The 22,080-nt window shown below is 41.8% G+C and overlaps 1 protein-coding gene across 5 annotated transcripts in view; it reads left to right on the top strand.

Annotated features, from left to right (window-relative positions):
* The window catches only part of auh (AU RNA binding protein/enoyl-CoA hydratase), a 316,065-nt gene that overhangs the window by 121,637 nt on the left and 172,348 nt on the right, over positions 1–22,080 (top strand). For 4 of the 5 annotated variants that reach the window (XM_043714131.1, XM_043714121.1, XM_043714150.1 and 1 more), the window contains exon 4: positions 5,378–5,464. The exons of the other annotated variant lie outside the window; for it this stretch is intronic. In XM_043714131.1, coding sequence (XP_043570066.1) covers positions 5,378–5,464 — 87 coding nt within the window. The remainder of the gene's footprint in view (positions 1–5,377; positions 5,465–22,080) is intronic. 5 annotated transcript variants of the gene reach the window in all.

Here is a 22,080-nt window from a genome sequence, read left to right as displayed (position 1 = left end):
GTTTGATGATATATTCTTCCAAAGTTTTGAGCATGTTATGGCCTTGAACCATATTCATGTGACCACTCCAAATTCATAGTGTCCTCTGGAGTTGTCAGTGTCAGTATAAAAACCCATACTGATGACATGACATACCATACCATCAGAGCTGACATTAAGTAAGGAAGGGGTAGCATTTATGATGTAGTAGGGGTGGGGGGGGCAGGGTTGGAGTGTAGTGTGTTTTGGGAGAAAGGATTTTGATAATTCAGATTAAGTGATCAGAATGTGAGAATGGTAGAACAATGGTGTGTCTAACTGCCAGATCTGAAAATAAAACAAACAGTCCCACTGGGGTCCGGGAAGGGGAGACCGAATGTAACAAGTAAAGCTAAAAGGAAGAGAAGGAATGGGAGTTGGTTCACAATTTGAAGGTGTTGAACTCTAGTCCAGAAGGTTGTAAAGCGCCTTTCTCTCCATGGGTGTTGCTTGACCTGCTGTGATTGCCAACATTTATTGTTTTCAGCCAAACTCCATCTTGATGTTTGTTGGAAAGTTCTGGTGATGAGGCATTCTACCAAATGACTTTGACAGTCAGCTCAGAGAATCACCAACAGAATCAAGTGTCTCCTTTTTCCTGCAGGATCTCTGAGCTCTATGCTGACCACTGCCTGTTTTCCTTTTCAAGTTTTTCCATGAGGGTCTGGTGATGTGGAAAGGTCCAACTATTTAAAGCGTTGTGTGGTAACGAGGCCAAACCCATCCTTCATAACATATGAGCAGGTAGAACCTCAGTACGTAGTGACACTAAGGTTCTGCACACCGCTTGATGCAGCTGCACACAAGGTGGCTATTAGGATGATTAGATTAGATTACTTACAGTGTGGAAACAGGCCTTTCGGCCCAACAAGTCCACACCGGCCCGCTGAAGCGCAACCCACCCATACCCCTACATTTACCCCTTTACGTAACACTACGGGCAATTTAGCATGGCCAATTCACCTGACCTGCACATCTTTGGACTGTGGGAGGAAACCGGAGCACCCGGAGGAAACCCACGCAGACACGGGGAGAATGTGCAAACTCCACACAGTCAGTCGCCTGAGTCGGGAATTGAACCCGGGTCTCTGGCGCTGTGAGGGTGGCATTGGATACTTTTGCCCCCCCCTTATCCAGAGTTTTGCACATGATGCCCCTGCAAGCACCATTTATCTTTGACCTCCAAGTGAAGAGGAAGGTGGCCTGGAAGTAAGTCAGACCAGTGGTATGTACAGCAACACCAAGAGTACCTAACAATGGATGCCTGGGATTTCACCTGCTGTGGTGAGAGTGAAGTGCTTCCATTTGCCTGGTTTCTGCCTCACCTTGGCAATATCTTTCCCCAAGTTTTAGCACATGCCATGGCTCCTCTAAGTCGTATTCACAGCATCTTCAGTTAATTTGGCCTGATGATGAGGGGATGAATGATCAATTGTCACAGTTTTTAATCCCCTGGAATGCTGTATTTGCTCATGGGAGATTGTTGCTGATTCCAGTAGGTTTCCAGCCAATCCAGGAGTGAAGGCAAACTTGTCATATTCTTATGCCTGTGATTGCACAAACAAGGGAACAGTGCATATAAATGGAGAGATAGTGCAGGCTTTGGTGCAGATGGGAAATATACAGGGCCAGACAGTTTGCAGCTATATAGGGCTAAAATCAGTATTACTAAAGTGAAATTTCTGGTGCTGTTAGGCAGAGACTAACCTAGCATGGCAGGGATTGATAATTTATAGATTTAGAAGGGAGAGAAGCAAAGTTAGAAAAGCTAGCAAAGATCAGGGAGAGGCAATGGCCCAGGCGTTTTATTGCTGGACTATTTATCCAGAGTCATAGCTAATGCTCTGGGCATGCAGGTTCAAATCCCACCATGGCAGGTGATGGAATTTGAATTAAATTTTAAAAATCTGGAATTAATTCTCTAATGAGGATTATGAATCCATTATCAACTTTGAAAAAACCCATCTGCTTCACTAATGTCATCGTTATCTGGTCTGGACTTCAGACCCATGGGCAATGAGGCTGATTTATTGCCCAAGAGGGCAGTTAAAAATGCTGGCTTTGCCAGTGGCAGCCTCATCACGTGAATGAATTTTAAAAGTGGAAGGCAGAAATTAATACCTCCTGGTATACAAGGCTATGGACAAAATCCTGGAAAATAGGATTAGGAAAGTTAAGTGATTGTTTTCATCTGGGTTAAAAATCACACAACACCAGGTTATAGTCCAACAGGTTTAATTGGAAGCTCTAGCTTTCAGAGCGCCGCTCCTTCATCAGGTGGTTGACTGGCTTGGAGGGCCTTTTTCTGTGCTATAGATCGCTATGACTGCATATGAGAGAGGGGCAAATGAAACAAAAGGGTAGAAAATATACGGCAAAAGTGCTGTACTATGCTTAATGCTATGTTCTTCAAATTATTGAGTCTAGCTGATTCCACAAATAGACATATGAATGAAGACGCAGTTATTACTGAAACGTGAAATGGATTTTGATCCTGCACCTTTTTAGGCTTTGATACAGGATTTTCAGATAAGATTAGGAAAAAGAAAATGGGGGAGGAAGTTACAATGTTGAGAAAAGACACAATTGTGACTTTCATGAGGGAACATATGCCAGAAGGATTGCTGTATCAGGCTATATATCAAAAACAAGAATGAAAAATGATAATTTCATTGCTGGAATTTACAGTATGTTGTATTGATCTCTTGGCAGTTGAGATATTCTGTTCCCACCAATCTTTCTCTTCGTTTTGAGTTTACGGGCCTGTCTCATCAGTGATAGATGATAGAAGACAGGTGAGTCAGAACAAGAAGTGCAACTTGTCTTGCATAATGAGATAGTTTATTATGACATAATATCAATAAGTATGTTACACTTAACTAGTTTGGCATAATTCCTTAAAATTATTTGAACTAAATATGTTGCTTCTGACCCCAACAGGACTTTATGCAAGACTGAGAGATTCCAACCCAAAGACTGTGACATCATCAGATTGGGTAGAACTTAATGCAAAGTGGTGGCATAATGATAATGTCACTGGACTAGTAATCCACAGCCCTATTCAAATGCTCTAGCAAAATGGATTTTAATCCCACAATGCTAGATAATAACTGCTGTTGACTGTCATAAGAATTCATGTGGCTTCTTGATATCCACTGGAGGAGAAAGTATCTCCTACCCTTACCTAGTCTGACCTACACATGGATATGACCCACAGCAATGTTGTTGACTCTTAATTGCCTCTAAAATGACCTAGCAAGCCATTTCAGTTGTATCAAAATCTACTATAAAGCCTAAAGACTTCAATGAGAGAGGACAGACTGACCACCTGACATTACCATTTTCAATACTTAGATCAATGGCAAGCCCAGCCCTGCTGATGCTGCAAAATTCTCCTCACTAATATTTAGAACCTTATGACAAAATTGGGAGGACCGTCCTACAGGCTAATCAAGCAATAGTTTCGTGAATGACAGCTTACAGACAATTTCTTGGCCAGTACTATTCCTGATGAAGGGCTTTTACCCGAAACATCGATTTTCCTGCACCTTGGATGCTGTGCTTTTCCAGCGCCACTCCAATCTTGACTCTGATCTCCAGCATCTGCAGACCTCACTTTCACCTAGTACTATTGCTTTGCCTGTCAGCAAAAGTGACAGTGAAGTGATTTACAGTTGGGAGGGAGTTGACTCCAGACCCCAAGAAATCTCATTGCATCAGCTCAACAAAACTAGCTATTGATTACCCTCCATGTTAAACATCATTTGGGAGGAAGCAAAGGCACAGAATGTTGTCTGGGTGGGGGACTTCAACTTCCATCTTCAAGAGTGGCTTGATAGCACCACAATCAACTGGCTGAGTCACTGAGGACATAACTAATAGACTGTGTCTGCAGCAGTTGGTGAAGGAACCAAAAAGAAGGAAAACATACTTGACTTTGCCCCCACCAGTCCATCTGCTGCAGATGCATCTGTCCAGAATAGTATTGTTTGGAGTGGCAACTGAAGTGACATTTTTGGAGAGAAGTCTCACCTTGTCTTTTGAAATTAAGCTCCATTTGATTGTGTGGTACATGTGCCATACCAAATGGGACAGACTTTGAATAAATCTAGTAACTCAAGACTGAGCATGAGGTGCTGTGGACTATTACAGCAGAATTGGATTCAATCTCAATCTGTAACCTCATTGCCTGACATATCCTCCACTTTACCATCAAAATCAGGCTGGGCGATCAACCGTTTTCAATGAAGAGTTAAAGAACAGAATCCAGGACCGACACCAGGCAAATCTAAGTATTAGGTATTTTGATAAAATGACAACACAGGACTTTCTGCATGCCAGATGTCAGAATATTATATGATAGAGATAAGTGGCTCCACAACCAATGGATCCGATCTAAGATCCGTATTCTTGTCACATCAGTCTGAATGGGTGTGGACCATTAAACAACTAAGAGGGGCAGGAAGCTCTACATATAGCCTTACCAGTGCAAAAGACATGTTTGTCCATTGTTGTGGTTCTGTTCGCCAAGCTGGGAATTTGTGTTGCAGCCGTTTCGTCCCCTGTCTAGGTGACATCCCTCAGTGCTTGGGAGCCTCCTCTGAAGCGCTTCTGTGATGTTTCCTCCGGCATTTATAGTGATTTGTATCTGCCGCTTCACAGGAGGCTCCCAAGCACTGAGGATGTCACCTAGACAGGGGACGAAATGTCTGCAACACAAATTCCCAGCTCGGCGAACAGAACCACAACAACGAGCACCTGAGCTACAAATCTTCTCACAAACTTTGAATGTTTGTCCATCTTCAGCCAGAGGTGCCAAATGGATGATCCATGTTGACCTGCTGTTGAGGTCCCTGGCCTCACAGATGCAAGTCTTCAGCCAATTTGATTCACTCTAAATGTTTTAAGAAAAGGTTGGATACTCTGGATGTTACAAGGATTATGTAGTCTCAAATTTTAGAGTAGTGATTGAAGAGATAATTGAAAGTGCTATCAAACAACACTTACTTAGCAATAACCTGTTGAGTGGCCTTTTCACAACCATTTGAAAATCTGCAAAGGGCTGAAAACTGATTAAGTATTTTGGAATAGTGCTCTGAATAAAATACTGGTTAGGCCACAACAGAATACTGCATATAGTTCTGATCTCCTTATGAGAGGGAGAACATAATTGCACATTGTATGTAGAGGAGATTAATGAAGATTCCAGGACTGGAGAATTTTAACTGTGATTAGAAGTTGAATTGGATGAAGAATTGGTTTTTCAAAACAGAAAAGGCTGAGTGGAAACAGTCATTTTGTGAACTGCTATTCAAATTAAGAGTGTAAGGTTATATTGATGAGTTTCCTTTACTTTCAGGTGCTGATTTGAAAGAGCGAGCAAAAATGCATCCAAGTGAAGTTGGTCCATTTGTTTCCAAAGGAAGAAATTTAATTAATGAGCTAGGTAAGTGATCTAGATTAATAACTAGGAACCTGTCCCTGTGACTTGTATGGACTTGTCCTACTTGCCTATCTCCTTTTCCACCTATCCACTCCACTCTCTCCTCCCTGACCTATCACCTTCATCCCCTCCCCCACTCACCTATTGTACTCCATGCTACTTTCTCCCCATCCCCACCCTCCTCTAGCTTATCTCTCCACGCTTCAGGCTCTCTGCCTTTATTCCTGATGAAAGGCTTTTGCCCGAAACGTTGATTTTGCTGCTCCTTGGATGCTGCCTGAACTGCTGTGCTCTTTCAGCACCACTAATCCAGAATCTGGTTTCCAGCATCTGCAGTCATTGTTTTCACCATCATATGAATATAAATTATTTTAAAATATTACTTATGTTGAACTTGCACCAATAAAGCAACTGGCCAAAACAGTAGCCTGCTTTTTCAAAGTCTTCATATGTTATATATTGTGGGTTTTTTTCTCGTAATTTGGTATTGTGTAGTATTTATGGCTAAAACAAACGTAGTCAATCAAGATTGAGTTAAAGGTACACTGTGTCGACAAAAATGAGTTTGTGATGAACGGTGACCTTTCTTGATTTAATAAATCCCTGTTATGAGAATCCAAAAGCTGATTATAACAAAATATTTCAGGAACAAGCTATTAAAAAAATGTAGAATTGGATAAAATATAGGCATGCGGTAGAGTCCTTACTGCATTAGTAATTTTGGGAGCATTAGAAACTCCCAAAAGAATGCAGCTTCAAGGACATTCAAGATGCAGGGCATGGTAGGCCACTTCATTGACCCCCCATCCAATAGCTAAACTGTTTGCTCCCTGTGATACTAACACCATCTACAAGAAGGCACTTAGCAACTTCCCAAGATTTTTTGACAGTCCTTCTCAATTCGTAACTCTACCACCAGAAAAGCAAGAACAGATAGCACATGGGAATTTTTTCCATCCCAACTGTGCAACCATTCTGACTTAGGAATATATTTTTATTCTTTCATGGTTGTTACATCAATTCAGGAACAAAATATATGTAACTGCATGTGTTTTCACCAAACGGACCATAGCGATTCACCACCACCTTCTTGAGGTCAGCTAGGCATGGGCAATAAATACAGACCATTATATTCATGTTCCATGGTTTGTTTTTTTAATTATCTAGAGTTCTGAACTAATAATTTGAGGAAGCAAGTTCAGATACGATGAATCAAATCACTGAAATGAAATATATTGAGAGTAAATCAGGCTGGACTATGCCACTTCCTCCTTTAGCAGCAGATTGGGACACAGCAATGGCACACCCTAAGAATCAATACATTTTAAACATGGATAATTTTACCTTGAAAGCTTTAAGTTTAGCCAAAGTTTAAAGGATGAAATGTTCTTTTCTGCTGTGAATAATGGACATTGGTACAAGTTTTATTGTCTTAATTCCTTCGTGGGACATTTACATCGCTGGCAAAGTCAGCATTTGTTCTCTGTCTTTAATTGTCCTGGAATTTGATAAGTGGGTGGCTTGTACTTGGCAGAAGACAGTTAAAATCATCCAATTGTTGTGGATCTTTTGTCACATGTAGGCCTACAATGTAATGACTGATGGTTCCATTTACCCAGGGCTTTAGTGAGCCAGATAATTTTTGCAACAATTTATGATATTAACCTTGGTGACCATTACCAAATTGGTTTTCAATTTGTAGTTTTAAAAAGTTGTTCATGGGATATCGGTGTTGCTGGCTAATCCATTATTTTTTGCTTTTCCCTAACTGTCCTGAAGAAAGAAATGACTAGCTGATATCTTGATTTGCTGCAGTCCTTAGAATGTAGATATAGTGCAGTTAGGAAAAGTATTCCAGGATTTTGGTTCAGCAAGAGTAAAAGAGTGACGGTATAATTCCAAATTGGGATACATGTGGCTTGGAGAGATATTTGCAGGTGATGGTGTTTCCATGCATCTGCATTTCTCCTGCTAGGTTGTGGAGTTTCGGAGTTTGGAACATGCTGTTGAAGGAGCTCTAGTGAGTTGCTGCATCTTGTAGTTGGTTCAAAGGGAGTTAATGTTGAAGATGGTGATAGAATGCCAATTAAGTGGGCTACTTTTTCCCAAAGCAGCTTTTTTGAGCTTATTGAATATTGTTGAAGCTGCATCCATCTAAATAAATGGGCAACAGCACATGGTGCTTGGTGGTTAGCACTGCTGCCTCACAGGGCCAGGGCCCGAGTTTCAGTTCCCACCTTGGGTGACTGTCTGCGTGGACTTTGCACATTCTCCCTGTGTCTGCAAGCGTTTCCTCCAGATGCTCTGGTTTCCTCCCACAGTCTAAAGATGTGCAGTTTAGCTGGATTGGCCATGCAAAATTGCTCATAGTGTCCAGGGATATGCAGGTTAGTTGGAATAGCTATGGGAAATTCAGGAGTGCAGGGATAGGATACCAGGGGTGAGTGTGTGTGGGATGCTCTTCAGAGGATTGGTGTGGACTTGTTGGGCCAAATGGCCTGTTACCACATTGTGGAGATTCTGTGTTTCTAATATTCCATCATAATCATGATTTATGCCTTGTAGATAATGGATTTTTATTGTGGAGAGTGGAACTGAGTTACTTGCTGCAGAATTTCAAACATCTGATGAGCTGTTTTAAGAACTATATTTATATGACTTGTCTGGTTCAGTTTCTGGCTAATCATAACCACCAGTTGCTGATAGTGGGTAATTCAGCAATGGTAATTGGGCATTGGTTCCGTTCTCTTTTGTTTGAGATGGATATTGCCTGACACTTGTGTTCTCATTCATTGGATGTTGTCCAATTGCTGCTGCATATTGGCATGGAATGCTTCAGTATCTGAAGAGTCATGAATGATAATTGTGCAGTGATGGAGAGAAGGTCATTGACGATGCAGCTGAAGATAGTTGGGTCTAGGGCATAATGTTGTGGAACTCCTGCAGTGATGTATGGGACTGAAGTTATTCATAAAATTATAGAATCCCTATAGTGTGCAAACCCATGGAGTTCACACCGCCCCTTCGAAGAACATTGCATCCAGGCCCACCCCTCCATCCTAGCCCTGTATTTCTCATGGCTACCCCACCTAGCCTGCACATCCCTGGACACTTACAGTAATTTAGCATTGCCAATCAACGAGCTTGCACATCTTTGGACTGTGGGAGGAAACTGGAGCACCTGCAGGAAGCCCATGCAGGCTTGGGGAGAATGTGCAAACTCCAGCTGAGTGTAGAATCGAACCTGGGTCCCTGGTGCTGTGAGACAGCAGTGCTAACCACCGTGCCACACTGTTTTCACGATCAATCATTTTTTAAACATTGCACTGCATCTGTGTCAACACATTACATAACATGATTTGTCAGTAGACCTGATGTGTTTGATGTTTTTATTATTATTATTTTGTAACTTCTAACATGAAAGTTCACTAATTTTATTGGTACCCATATGGTCTTGAGATGAAGTGACAGGTTGGATAATAAAAGGACGTTTCCCCTTTTTGGAGAGCTTAGAACTTAGAGTGCAGATTTAAAAAACAGTTGGTCTGCTGTTTAAGTTGGAGATGGGGATGAATGTTTTCCCATTCCTCTGGCAGCAAAATAAAGGGGAGACCACAACCAGCTGAGCCATTAACAGATTCCACACAGACAATTGCACAAGGCTGGAATTGAACCAGAATCCCTGATACTCTGAAGCAGCAGTGCTAACCACTGAGCCACTGTACTGCCCCAACATTGACCTCTGGCAACTATATCCTTTGTGTTTGCTATGACTCCAATCAGTGGAGAATTTTCCTCTGATTCCCATTGACTCTGTTTTTCTAGGGTTTTATGGATCAAGCAAATGCTGCTTTGACAACCTTAATGATTTCGATTTTTCTTCCTTTTTGTGGACTGGAAATACCTGGGCAATTTTCAGTATTTCCTGATAAGTGTCAGTGTTGTAGCTCTACTGGAAAAGCCTGGCCAGGAGTGCAGCTAGTTCTGGAGCAGGTCTTCAGTACTAATGCTGGAGGTTTGTAACCTTTGCTGTGTCTAGTGGGGTTATGCATCTGATAGTTATGCATCAGGATAGCCCTGAAGAAGGGCTTATGCCTGAAACGTCGATTCTCCTGTTCCCTGGATGCTGCCTGACCTGCTGCGCTTTTCCAGCAACACATTTTCAGTTATGCATCTGATATTAAGTTAACACATTGTTCTTTCATTTTGACATTGGAAGTGATTGTTACTGGCAAGGCTGGCATTGGTTATTCATATCTAATTTTCCTTCAGATTTGGTGGCGAGCCACCTTCTTGAATAACTGTTGTGAATGTGTTCTGTTTACATACATCATAGGGGAATAAATTTGCAAGATTTTAACCCAGTGACAGAGAAGCAATGGTGATATATTTCATTCAGGATAGTGTATGCTTTGGAGGGGAAATTGCAGGTGTGGTGTTCCCAGGCATTGACTCTATTTATTTTAGATAGTGCAGGTTGCTGGTTGAAAGGTGCTGTGTCAGGAGGTTTGGCAAGTTGCAGCAGTGCATTTTGCCTAGGGGCTATACTGCTGCATCTTTGGACAAGCAGTCTAGCCAGTGAATCCTTAAGGTGCTGAATGACGTGCTGATCAAGCTGTTTTGAATTGGATGGTAGATTTGTGAATATTGTTGGGGCTGTGCTGAACATGTGCCATGTTGATGGTGGACAGTCAGTGAATTACTCACCATCTGAGTCAAGTAGCTTTCTGGGCAGTATTGAATCAACCATGCTGATGACATGTCCCATTCATCTTTAATGTGAGATTATCATGGCCCTTAAATTTGGCATGTCTATGTTCTATATATAAATGGTCATTGGATAAACATATAGAATATAATGGAATAGTGTAGGTTAGATGTGCTTCTGATTGGTTTCATAGGTTGGTGCAACATTGGGGGCTGAAGGGCCTGTATTGCGCTGTTATGTTCTATGTTCTAGATTCCCTGCCTTTGACCTACTCTTGTAGCTACAATACAAATTGACTCATTTTCGGAGCAGGCCACTGAACGTATTCCACCAGATTCAGTTTCTATTCAGATTCTTGTCAATGGTAATCCTAAAGAAGTAGGTAGTGAAACATGCAGTTACAGTAATGTTTTGGATATCTAGCGAAAATAGTTAAATAGTCCTTTGTTAGAGATGGTCATTGCTGTATGAATGTTAATTGCCATGTTGACTCATTTGTAGCTCAAATCCTCCAAACCTGGCAACAACCTTGTAAATCTTTTCTGAACCCTTTCAAGTTTGACAACATCCTTCCAACAGGAAGGAGACCAACATTGCACACAGTATTCCAAAAGTGGCCTAATCAATGTACTGTACAGCCACAACATGACTTCCCAACTCTTGTACTCAATGCTCTGACCAATAATGGAAAACATACCAAACGCTTCTTCACTATCCTATCTATCTGCCACTCTACTTTCAAGGAGCTATGAACCTACACTCCAAGGTCTCTTTGTTCAGCAACACTCCCCAGAATCTTAACATTAAGTGTATAAATCCTGCTAAGATTTGCTTTCCCAAAATCCAGCGCCTCACATTTACCTAAATTAAAGTCAATCTGCCATTTCTCAGCCCATTGGCCCATCTGGTCAAGATTCCGTTGTAATCTGAGGTAACCTCCTTCGCTGTCCACTACACCTCCAACTTTGGTGTCATCTGCAAACTTACTAACTATACCTCTTATGTTCACCAGTCTTTAGGATGTACCAGCCTCATGTCTGAAATCACACTGGCATTGAAGTCGATGCACTGTTTTACTCATCTGTGTGATAGGCAGAAACCTTTTGGTTGGCAGCATTCTTTTAATGCGAACACCATTTATGTTACTACTGCAAAATAGCAATGTACACCAGTTATTTTCACTTGTTGGTCAAATGTTTGAGATACCTTAGTCCTCGAGAGTAATCTGCAGTAGACTTGGTATTTTACAGGCCTCCAACCAAAGGCCTTAGGGCTTTTCATGAGTTCCTGCGAGAAATTATCTTATTGGGTTAGCTGTTATCGTGTCAGATGGCTTTGATGCACTCTATTCCAGTACGAAGTTTGTGCGGTTAACAAATTGCTCAGGCCCTATTTACGAGGCTTCTGATAACGCCAATTTATTAGTATGTGGAATTGTAGGAATCTCAAGTGAGGTACTAACCAGTGAGGGTAGGTCTGTGGTAAACAGTAATGAAAAGTTCCTGGTTAACTGCTTAACTAGGACATTGAGGAAAGGGAACTTATTGGACTTCCATTTCAATTGCGAATTGGAGGGTAGGATGGAAACTATTAACATGTGTAAAGAAATTCTCATAGGCATCTGCATTTTCAAGTATAGCAAATAATGTATTGCTATTTTGAAAGAAAGTACTGCTATACATATATGTTTTAATAAAAATGTTAGAACTAGGTGGAGACAATGACATAGTGAAAACGTCACTGCAGATAAAGCATTTTTGTTCCATCTTAATATACAACATTAGTCAGGGTGTAACAGAGTAAGAGGAAATTTTTACTTTCCTACATCATTTCTCAATAAATTACAATGTTAGCTAGCCTAAATTTGACAGTCTTCTAAATGTTGGTTAATCATCTTCTCATCTGCCTCTAAGTCATCTATATTTTGAAAACTGCAATTACCCATTCAGCCATGTTTTTGCCAAGTCACCACCACATTTCCTTTAAAAACTGCTCTGGTATAACAAAGTAAAAATTTCCTTTATTGCACTTTATTTCAGAGGGCTCTGAAACATGAAAAGGAAAATGGAACTAATTCTTCTTTCAAGATCCATTTCCCTTTCTCTGCCTCGTACTGCAAGTGATCAGTTAGTATTTATTAATATCTTTTTCATAAATGAGAAACCATTCTAATTGTTGCATTTCTCAGAGTACTGCGCAACAATAAAATTTAATTAAGTCAAAATTAGGTGATAATTTTGGTAACCTCAGGCTGTATGTATAGTACCATTTGATATTTTCTGTTAATTGTATAAATTGATAATTTGGAGGAGCTGGTGTTGGACTGGGGTGGACAAAGTTAAAAATCACACAACACCAGGTTATAGTCCAACAGGTTTATTTGGAGGCACTCCAATTAAACCTGTTGGACGATAACCTAGGGTTGTGAGATTTTTAACTGTGTAAATTGATGGCCATGTTCCATGCATACACAAGGTGTGTTACTTTACAGCCCCTGTTTGTTTTTATTTGAAATCATGCTCCTCCTGTTGTTTACATTTCAGCCCATGTTCCATATCTTTGCCACTGAGTGTACACTGTGGTAGACAGGTTGAGGGAGCTTTTTGTGTGTCTACTCTTTGGTCTGGCTAAGGTAATCATTAAAAAGTCCAGAATATGGGTCATTAGACCTGACCGCTTGCTTCTCTTTCCCGGTTATGGCCATACTCAAATTCGACAGAGAGAGAGGCCACAGTGACCGCTATTGTACTTGAGGCCTTCCGCTGGAATGCATCATCAGACCCAGCAATTATATTTACTTTAAGTTTGTAAGTCTCCTTTGATTATTTAATTTTTGTAACAATGCCCTATTAAGAGGTAGTTCTTTTATGCTAATATTTTAATTGTTCAGTTGGTTTGCTAAAAAATAGACACTTCACCAAAGTGACCATCAATTGATTCAAGCAAAAATAGTTGAATGGGTTGTTCAGCTTGCCAGACTGTCTCTCTTCTGTGGCTACAACCATGCCCATGTGTCCTTGGGAAGATACCATGCGGTCCCCACTGTTGAGGCCTTCTCTGACAGGTAGTCACCACGAGAGCTAGACTACATCACCTTGGGATTACTATTTGAATTTGGTAAGCTTCCTTTGAAGACTTTATTTTGTTACAATAACATCACATTCTATGGGTGATTTTAAAGTAAAAGTGGGTGGCACGGTGGCACAGTGGTTAGCACTGCTGCCTCACAGCGCCAGAGACCCGGGTTCAATTCCCAACTCAGGCGACTGATTGTGTGGAGTTTGCACGTTCTCCCCGTGTCTGTGTGGGTTTCCTCCGGGTGCTCCGGTTTCCTCCCACAGTCCAAAGATGTGCGGGGCAGGTGAATTGGCCATGCTAAATTGCCCGTAGTGTTAGGTTAAAGGGGTATGGGTGGGTTGCGCTTCGGCGGGTCGGCATGGACTTGTTGGGCCGAAGAGCCTGTTTCCACACTGTAAGTAATCTAATCTAATCTAAACATTAAAAAAAGCCACCTTCCAAGGTTTCTTTTCATGGGTTTCTCACATTGAGTATTTAGAGCCATTTACATTAAGGTAGAGAGTAGGATAATGAGTGTATACTTGTAATTTTGAAGTTTGTAATTAAATCTAAATTTGGTAAAGATTAATTTCTGGTCTCCCCCTTCACCAAATAATTGTTGGATGTTTAGTACTTTATGCAAACCTTGGATGGAAAATATGTTTCTTATGTTTAATATTATATTTTTAAAGGCAGTACTTATTTCCTATTTATTGCTGAATCAAAATGTGCGTGCATAAATTCATGTATGGTTCATACAAATTTTATTTCATTTCTTGAACTCAAACTTTGTAAATAGGTGCAACAAGAAAGTTAAAGTAGTAAAGCATATTAAGAATCTGTTGATCTGACAAAACAGTGACAGTGAAAGATAAGGAAATCACAGAATCTCTAGAGTGTGGAAGCAGGCCATTCTGTTCACCGAGTTGACACTATCCCTCTGAACAGCATCTCAATCGGACCCACCCCCATATCCCTGTAACCCTACATTTCCCATGGATAATTCACCTACCCTGCACATCACTGGACAGTATGGAACAATTTAGCATGACCAATCCAGATAATCTGCACTGTGTGAAGTTTGCTCATTCCTCCCATGTCTGCGTGGGTTTCCTCCGGGTGCTCCGGTTTCCTCCCACAGTCCAAAGATGTGCAGGTCAGGTGAATTGGCCATGCTAAATTGCCCATAGTGTTAGGTAAGGGGTAAATGTAGGGGTATGGGTGGGTTGCGCTTCGGCGGGTCGGTGTGGACTTGTTGGGCCGAAGGGCCTGTTTCCACACTGTAATGTAATGTAATCTAATCTAACCTTTCGACTGTGGGATAAAATCGGAGCACCCAGAGGAAACCCACGCAGACATGGGAGGAATGAGCAAACTTCACACAGTCTCCCGAGGGCGGAATCGAACCCAGGTCCCTGACACTGTGAAGCAGCCGTGCCGCCCTCAAGTTTCTCTTTATTTCAGTTCTTATCTTTCCTCTTCAAGATATGTACTTTATGTAGTTGTTTAAGCATTACGCCTATGTAAATATTTTTGGTTGGTCATCTTCCTTTCAACAATAGCATAATCAACATAGTAGGTTTTATAAAATATCTCTTTAAAACAAGTTAGATAATAGGAAGGCAGTATGATGTATAAGGAGAATTCAAAAGGGTAGGGCTACAACAATATTGTAAAAGTGGCTGCCTGTGATAGAGCTGAAAGAGAAAAGATAATCATTATTTACAGTCAAAAGTGCCAGGCTATGCAATAGGAGAAGAACACACACAAAACAGAAGGGTTGAGTTTGTGGAGGAATGTATAACTAATGCCAAGGACCAGTGCCATATGATAGACAGTGGAACCTGGCCAGGACAGAAGTAATGAGAATTTACAATCTCCTGCATGAGAGTTTGAAATAATTGCTTCCCTGCCATTCATTGTTAGATGGGAGCATTATCACAACAATATCCTTTTGAGGAGGGAAACTGCCAAAATTACCTGGTCTGGCCTAGATGTGACTAGACTCATAACAATGTAGGTGACCCTTAACTACCCTCTGGGCAATCCAGGATAGATCATAAATGCTGGCCCACTTAGCAACACTCTCCTCCCGTGAATGAATAATAAAAAAGGCAAGTGTCTAAGAAAGGAAGTTGGCCAGAGATTCGATCCATTCAAAAGCCTTTCAGATCTGTTAGCAACCTTAAAGTTACTTTCAGATAATCAGAAAAGCCTCCTTAAAAGACATAGAAAGGGAGGAATGTTCAGAGGAGGTGGTAGAGGTGCTGGAGTCCATGAAAGCCCAAGATCTGCCCCATTGAGGAGACCAGGGCCTTCTAATTCAAAATAAAAAACTGAAAGAACTGCAGATGCTGTAAGTCAGAAACAAAAACAGAAATTGGTAAAAAAGCTCAGCACGTCTGGCAGCATTTGTGGAGAGAAATCAGAGTTAATGTTTCATTTGACCTGAAATATTAACTCTGATTTCTCTCCACAGATGCTGCCAGACCTGCTGAGTTTTGGCAGCAATTTCTGTTTTCCTTCCAAGTCAATATGGCTTCCAAGATTGAGACTTCTAGAAGAAATGACAGGGATGTGAAAAAGATGGACCAGTTTGAAATCCTCCCTCTTGAACATACATTTGACCATTGCTGAAAATGTCTTTAAGCAAGATTACATGCCCATCAAGACAAAAACAAACCACTGAGATTCAGGTGTTTGATAGAGAGACCTAAGATAAATGAACCACTGTGCAGGAGCTCACACATATCATCATTTTGAACATCCCTGGATGACCCTGGTGGGGTTCAGCCAGTTTCTGGCAGTGAACTTTGCTTGGGACAGTCACTCTTGTTCCCCATAATAAAAGGCTGCCCTCCACAGTGATCTAGTCTCGCCAGGTCCAGAAAGATTTCAATTCTGATAGTGATGGCCCTTTTTAAATCACCATCGCAACCAGCAGTTTTAGTTTTACCAGGGTCCAATCTTTTTGCGTCCACCGTTTGATACTGTCAGTGGTTGTCCAGAAGGTTTAAAACCAGAACAGATTTTTCTAGTGGCGACACCACTGGTGCATCAACCAGTGGGAGTCAACTCAAGTTGTTGCATATATTGCTTGGCTTTCTGGATGGTATTCCAATTTGTAATTGTATGCAATTAGAATGAGAGGCCACCACTGAATTTGACCTGAAGCTGTGGACATCATGGCCTTGTCCTTTTTGAGTAGCCCTAGCAAGGGTTTGTTGTCCTTTTCCATTTCAAATTTAAATCCGTAAAGATGATTGACAATCCATCCTCCTTTATCCCGGCAAATTTGTGCTCTGCATCAGCCAAAGTCTGGGAAGCATTTATCTCCATTCGGCCATCTGTGAGCCAACATTACCCCAATACCATATGGCATGTCAGCACAAGATCTTGCTTGGGATTATAGTGTGATGATAGCTGCTTCTTCACTGAGATCATTTCCCAGGCTGACCCTTTTTCAATAGCAGATGTAAGAGTGTCAGGATGGAGGGCAGATTATGAATAAACTTTGCATAATACTTCACCAATCCAAGGAAAGACCTAAGCTCCAATACAAACATGGAGCCAGGAGACCTTTAATCACCCTAACTTCATCTTTCAACAGGTGTAACCCAGTTTTGTTGACTCTGTAGTCTGCCTAGCTCACTTGGGACAGGTCCAGAAAGATTTCATTTCTCCCTTCTAAGGCATTGGAGAAATATGAAGTATTTACAAGTTTTTGAAATGTTCTTTGTTCATCTTTCCTGTTTTTAGTATGTCATCCAGATAAATGGTGACCTTGTAAAATATTCTCCATCCTCCTTAAAATGGCACAGGTTGGTGATCCTCCAGATGACAGTCTTGCATATTGGTACAAATCCTTATGGGTATTAATTGTAGCATACTTCTTGAAGTCCTCACCTAAACACAACTGCATGTATGTATGCCTCATGTCCAGCTTTGTGAATGACGCCTCCCTGCCAGCTTTGCAGATGATTCCTGTATTGGAGGGATTGTGTATTTATCCAGCTGCAAGACACGGTTTACTATTTGGAGTGCAGGTTCATAGCTCCTTGAAAGCAGAGTCTCAGGTGGATATGATAGTCAAGAAGGCATTTGGTATGCTTTCCTTTATTGGTAAAGGAGTTGGGAGGTCATATTGTGGCTGTACGGACATTGATTAGGCCACTGTTGGAATATTGCATGCAATTCTAGTCTCTTTCCTATCCAAAGGAATTTGTGAAACTTGAAAGGGTTCAGAAAAGGTTTACAAGGATGTTGCCAGGATTAGAGGATATGAGCTATAAGAAGAGGCTAGGGTTGTTTTCCTTGGAGCATCGGAGGCTGAGGGGTGACCTTATAGAGGTTTATAAAATCATGAAGGACATAGATAGGATAAATGGACAAGTCTTTTCCCTGGGGTGGGGGAGTCCAGAACTAGAGGACATAGGTTTAGGGTGAGAGCTAAGGGACAACTTTTTCACTCAGACGGTAGTACATGTATGGAATGAGCTGCCAGAAGAAATGGTGAAGGCTCGTACAATTGCAACATTTAAAAGGCACTTGGATGCATTTATGAATAGGAAGCGTTTGGAGGGATATGGATGGGGTGCTGGCAGGTGGGACTGGATTGGGTTGGGAAATCTGGTTGGCATGGACAAGTTGGACCGAAGGGTCTGTTTTTCCTGTGTACATCTGTACGACTGTATGACCCTATGTGGAAGTACTGGTGTTGGACTGGGTTGGACAAGGTCAAAAATCACACGACACCAGTAAGACATTTGGTAAGGTCTTTCTTGGCTCATTCGGAAAGTTAGGATGTATGGATTACAGGGGATTTTTGCTGTCTGAATACAGAATTGGCTAGCCAAAAGAAGACAATGAGTGGTAGTGAATGGAAAAATTCTGCCTGCAAATCTGTGACCAGTGGTGTCCCGTAAGGATCTGTTCTTAGGCCTCTGCTCTTTGTAATTTTTTTAAATGATTTGGATGAAGAAGTGGAAGGGTGGGTGAGTAAATTTGCTGATGACACAAAGGTTGGTGATGTTGTAGACGGTGTCAAGGGCTGTTGCAGGCTACAACAAAACATTGACAAGATGCAGACCTGTGCTGAGAAGCGGCAGATGGAATTCAACCGGGATAAATGCGAAGTGATTCATTTTGGAAGGTTGAATTTGAATGCTGAATACAGGGTTAAAAACAGGATTTTTGGCAGTGTGGAGAAACAGCGGGAGCTTGGGGTCCACATACAGAGATCCCTCAAAGTTCCCTCAGGGTTGTTAAGAAGGCTTTTGGTGTTTTGGCTTTCATTAACAGGGGGATTGGGTTTAAGAGCTGTGAGGTTTGCTGCACCTCTATAAAATGCTGGTTAGACAACACTTGGAATATTGTGTTCAGTTCTGGTTGCTTCATTATGGGAATGATGCACCTGCTTTAGAGAAGGTGTAGAGGAGATTTACCAGGACGCTGCCTGGATTGGAGGGCTTGTCTTATAAAGAGAGGTTGAGTGAGCTCAGGCTTTTCACTATACATTGAAGAAGGAAGAGAGGTGACTTGATAGAGTTGTAGAAGGTATAGATAGAGTAGATAGCCAGAGACTTTTCCCCAGGGCAGAAATGGCTGTCATGAGGGGTCATAATTTTAAATTGGTTGGAGGAGGGTATAGGAGAGAATGTCAGAGGTAGGTTGTTTACGTAGAGAGTAGTGGGTGCGTGGAATGCATTACCAGTGGTGGTAGTACAGTCAGACATTAGAAACATTTAAGCAACTGCTGGACAAGCACATAGATAGCAGTAAGTTGAGGGGTGTATAGGTTAGGTTGGCGTTAGATTAAGATAAACGCTCAGCACAATATCGTGGTCTGAAAGGCCAGTATTGAACTGTATTGTTCTATGTTCTAAACTTTCTACTCTGTAGGAAGCATTTTCCAAAGCAAGGAAAAATAGGTTTGCCTATATGCGAGTATTAAATTCCCAAAAAGCAATGTTGGGTTGGGATCATCTCGCCAACTTCTATGTGTCATCAGAGTAGGATTGAAGTTGATTTGGGATTTAGCTTGGATTTGTCTTAAAAGTTATTAAGGTATGTAAGTCAATTAAAAAGTACTTTCTCTCTCAAATCTGGATTTCCCAGCTGAACACTTGTGTCCTGACCTGTCAGAAATCTCCAGGATGTTCTAGTCCAAAATGGTGGTGGAGTAGAGCCCCTGTACCAGAGCTTGTCCACTTTGACTGCTTTTCTTTTGTTTTATTTTTCCTTTCATTTAGTTTTATGTACTTACCTTGTCTTGAACTTAGTCTGCATTGGCAGTGAGAGCCCAGTGCGCGGATCTCGAGTGATCTCAAATCGGGCCCAGAGCGTGGACCATGGGCAGATCTATCATGGACCATGAGCAGGCCCAAAGTACAGAGCTCGAGCAATCTTGAGCTGGGCCCGGGGCAGGCCTCCATGGACCTTGACTGGGAAAAAGCGTGGAGTAGAGTGGGCCCAGCATGAACCTCAATTGAACCCCTACTTACCTTTTCGGATCAAGCACATGACATCGGCAAGGTAGGAGCAATGACAAAAATGGTGCCTGATGTTTGGTGACTTTGTTATTAGTTGATTCTGCCATAGGTGGTGGCAGAGGGGCATAGCAGCGCCAATGATAATGTGGGCCCAGCGGTGAGAAACATGATTTTGAGGTTGGCTGGCTGGAGCAGGTAGTGGTGAAGCAGTGGCAGAGGGATATCAGGACCTGTGGCAAAGATGGTACCTGAGGATTGGTGAATTTGATGTTGGTTTGGAAAATGTAGGGGGTGATGGATTCTCAGGGGAACGTAGCATGAACAGCCAAGTTTCTGGTATTGAGACTGGCTCTAATGCAACGAGGGGTACGTCGGCTCCGAGAGATAATTGTGTTAGGGGATTCTGTAGTCCAAGGTACAGACAGACGTTTCTGTGACCAGCAGAGAAAAAGCAGAATGGTGTGTTGTTTCCCTGGTGCCAGGATCAAGGATGCCTCGGAGGGTGCAGAATGTTCTCATGGGGGAGAGGGGCCAGCAAGAGGTCATTGTCCACATTGGAACCAACGATATAGAAAGGGAAAAGGTTGAGATTCTGAAGGGAGGTTACAGAGAGTTAGGCAGAAATTTAAAAAGGAGGTCCTCAAGAGTAGTAATATCTGGATTACTCCCAGTGCTACGAGCTAGTGAGGGAAGGAATAGGAGGATAGAGCAGATGAGGAGCTGGTGTATGGGAGAAGGATTCACATTTTTGGATCATTGGAATCTCTTTTGGGGTAGAAGTGACCTGTACAAGAATGATGGATTGCATCTGAATTGGAAGGGGACTAATATACTGGCAGGGAAATTTGCTAGAACTGCTTGGGAGGATTTAAACTAGTTAGGTGGGTGGGGTGGGACCCAGAGAGACAGTGAGGAAAGAGATCAATCTGTGACTGGTACAGTTGAAAACAGAAGTGAATCAAACAGTCAGGGCAGGCAGGGGCAAGGTAGGACTAGTAAATAAAACTGCATTTATTTCAATGCAAGGGGCCTAACAGGGAAGGCAGATGAACTCAGCGCATGGTTAGGAACATTGGACTTGGATATCATAGCAATTACAGAAACATGGCTCAGGGATGGGCAGGATTGGCAGCTTAATGTTCCAGGATACAAATGCTACAGGAAGGATAGAAAGGGAGGCAAAAGAGGAGGGGGAGTGGCATTTTTGATAAGAGATAGCATTACAGCTGTGCTGAGGGAGGATATTCCCGGAAATACATCCAGGGAAGTTATTTGTGTGGAACTGAGAAATAAGAGAGGGATGATCACCTTATTGGGATTATATTGTAGACCCCCGAATAGTCAGAGGGAAATTGAGAAACAAACATGTAAGGAAATCTCAGCTATCTGTAAGAATAAAAGGGTAGTTATGGTAGGGAATTTTAACTTTCCAAACATCGACTGGAACTGCCATAGTATTAAAGGTTTAGATGGAGAGGAATTTAAGTGCATACAAGACAATTTTCTGATTCAGTATGTGGATGTACCTACTAGAGAAGTTGCAAAACTTGACCTACTCTTGGGAAATAAGGCAGGGCAGGTGACTGAGGTGTCAGTGGGGGAGCACTTTGGGGCCAGTGTCCATAATTCTATTCGTTTTAAAATCATGATGGAAAAGGATAGACCAGATGGAAAAGGATAGACCAGATGGAAAAGGATAGACCAGATCTAAAAGTTGAAGTTCTAAATTGGAGAAAGGCCAATTTTGATGGTATTAGGCAAGAACTTTCGAAAGCTGATTGGAGGCAGATGTTTGTAGGTAAAGGGACGGCTGGAAAATGGGAAGCCTTCAGAAGTGAGATAACAAGAATCCAGAGAAAGTATATTCCTGTCAGGGTGAAAGGGAAGGCTGGTAGGTATAGGGAGTGCTGGATGACTAAAGAAATTGAGGGTTTGGTAAAGAAAAAGAAGGAAGCATATGTCAGGTACAGACAGGATAGATCGAGTGAATCCTTAGAAGAGTTAAAAGGAAGTAGGAATATACTTAAGAGAGAAATCAAGAAGGCAAAAAAGGGACATGAGATAGTGTTGGCAAATAGAATTAAGGAGAATCCAAAGGGTTTTTACAAATATATTAAGGACAAAAGGGTAACTAGGGAGAGAATAGGGCCCCTCAAAGATCAGCAAGGCAGCCTGTGTGTGGAGCCGCAGAAATGAATATTTTGTATCAGTATTTACTGTGGAAAAGGATATGGAAGATATAGACTATAGGGAAATAGATGGTGACATCTTACAAAATGTTCAGATTACAGAGAAGGAAGTGCTGGATGTCTTGAAACAGTTAAAGGTGGATAAATCTCCAGGACCTGATCAGGTATACCCTA

The sequence above is a fragment of the Chiloscyllium plagiosum genome, chromosome 2 (assembly GCF_004010195.1).
Source record: "Chiloscyllium plagiosum isolate BGI_BamShark_2017 chromosome 2, ASM401019v2, whole genome shotgun sequence".
NCBI lineage: Eukaryota > Metazoa > Chordata > Chondrichthyes > Orectolobiformes > Hemiscylliidae > Chiloscyllium > Chiloscyllium plagiosum.
This window is presented reverse-complemented; position numbering and strand designations above follow the sequence as displayed.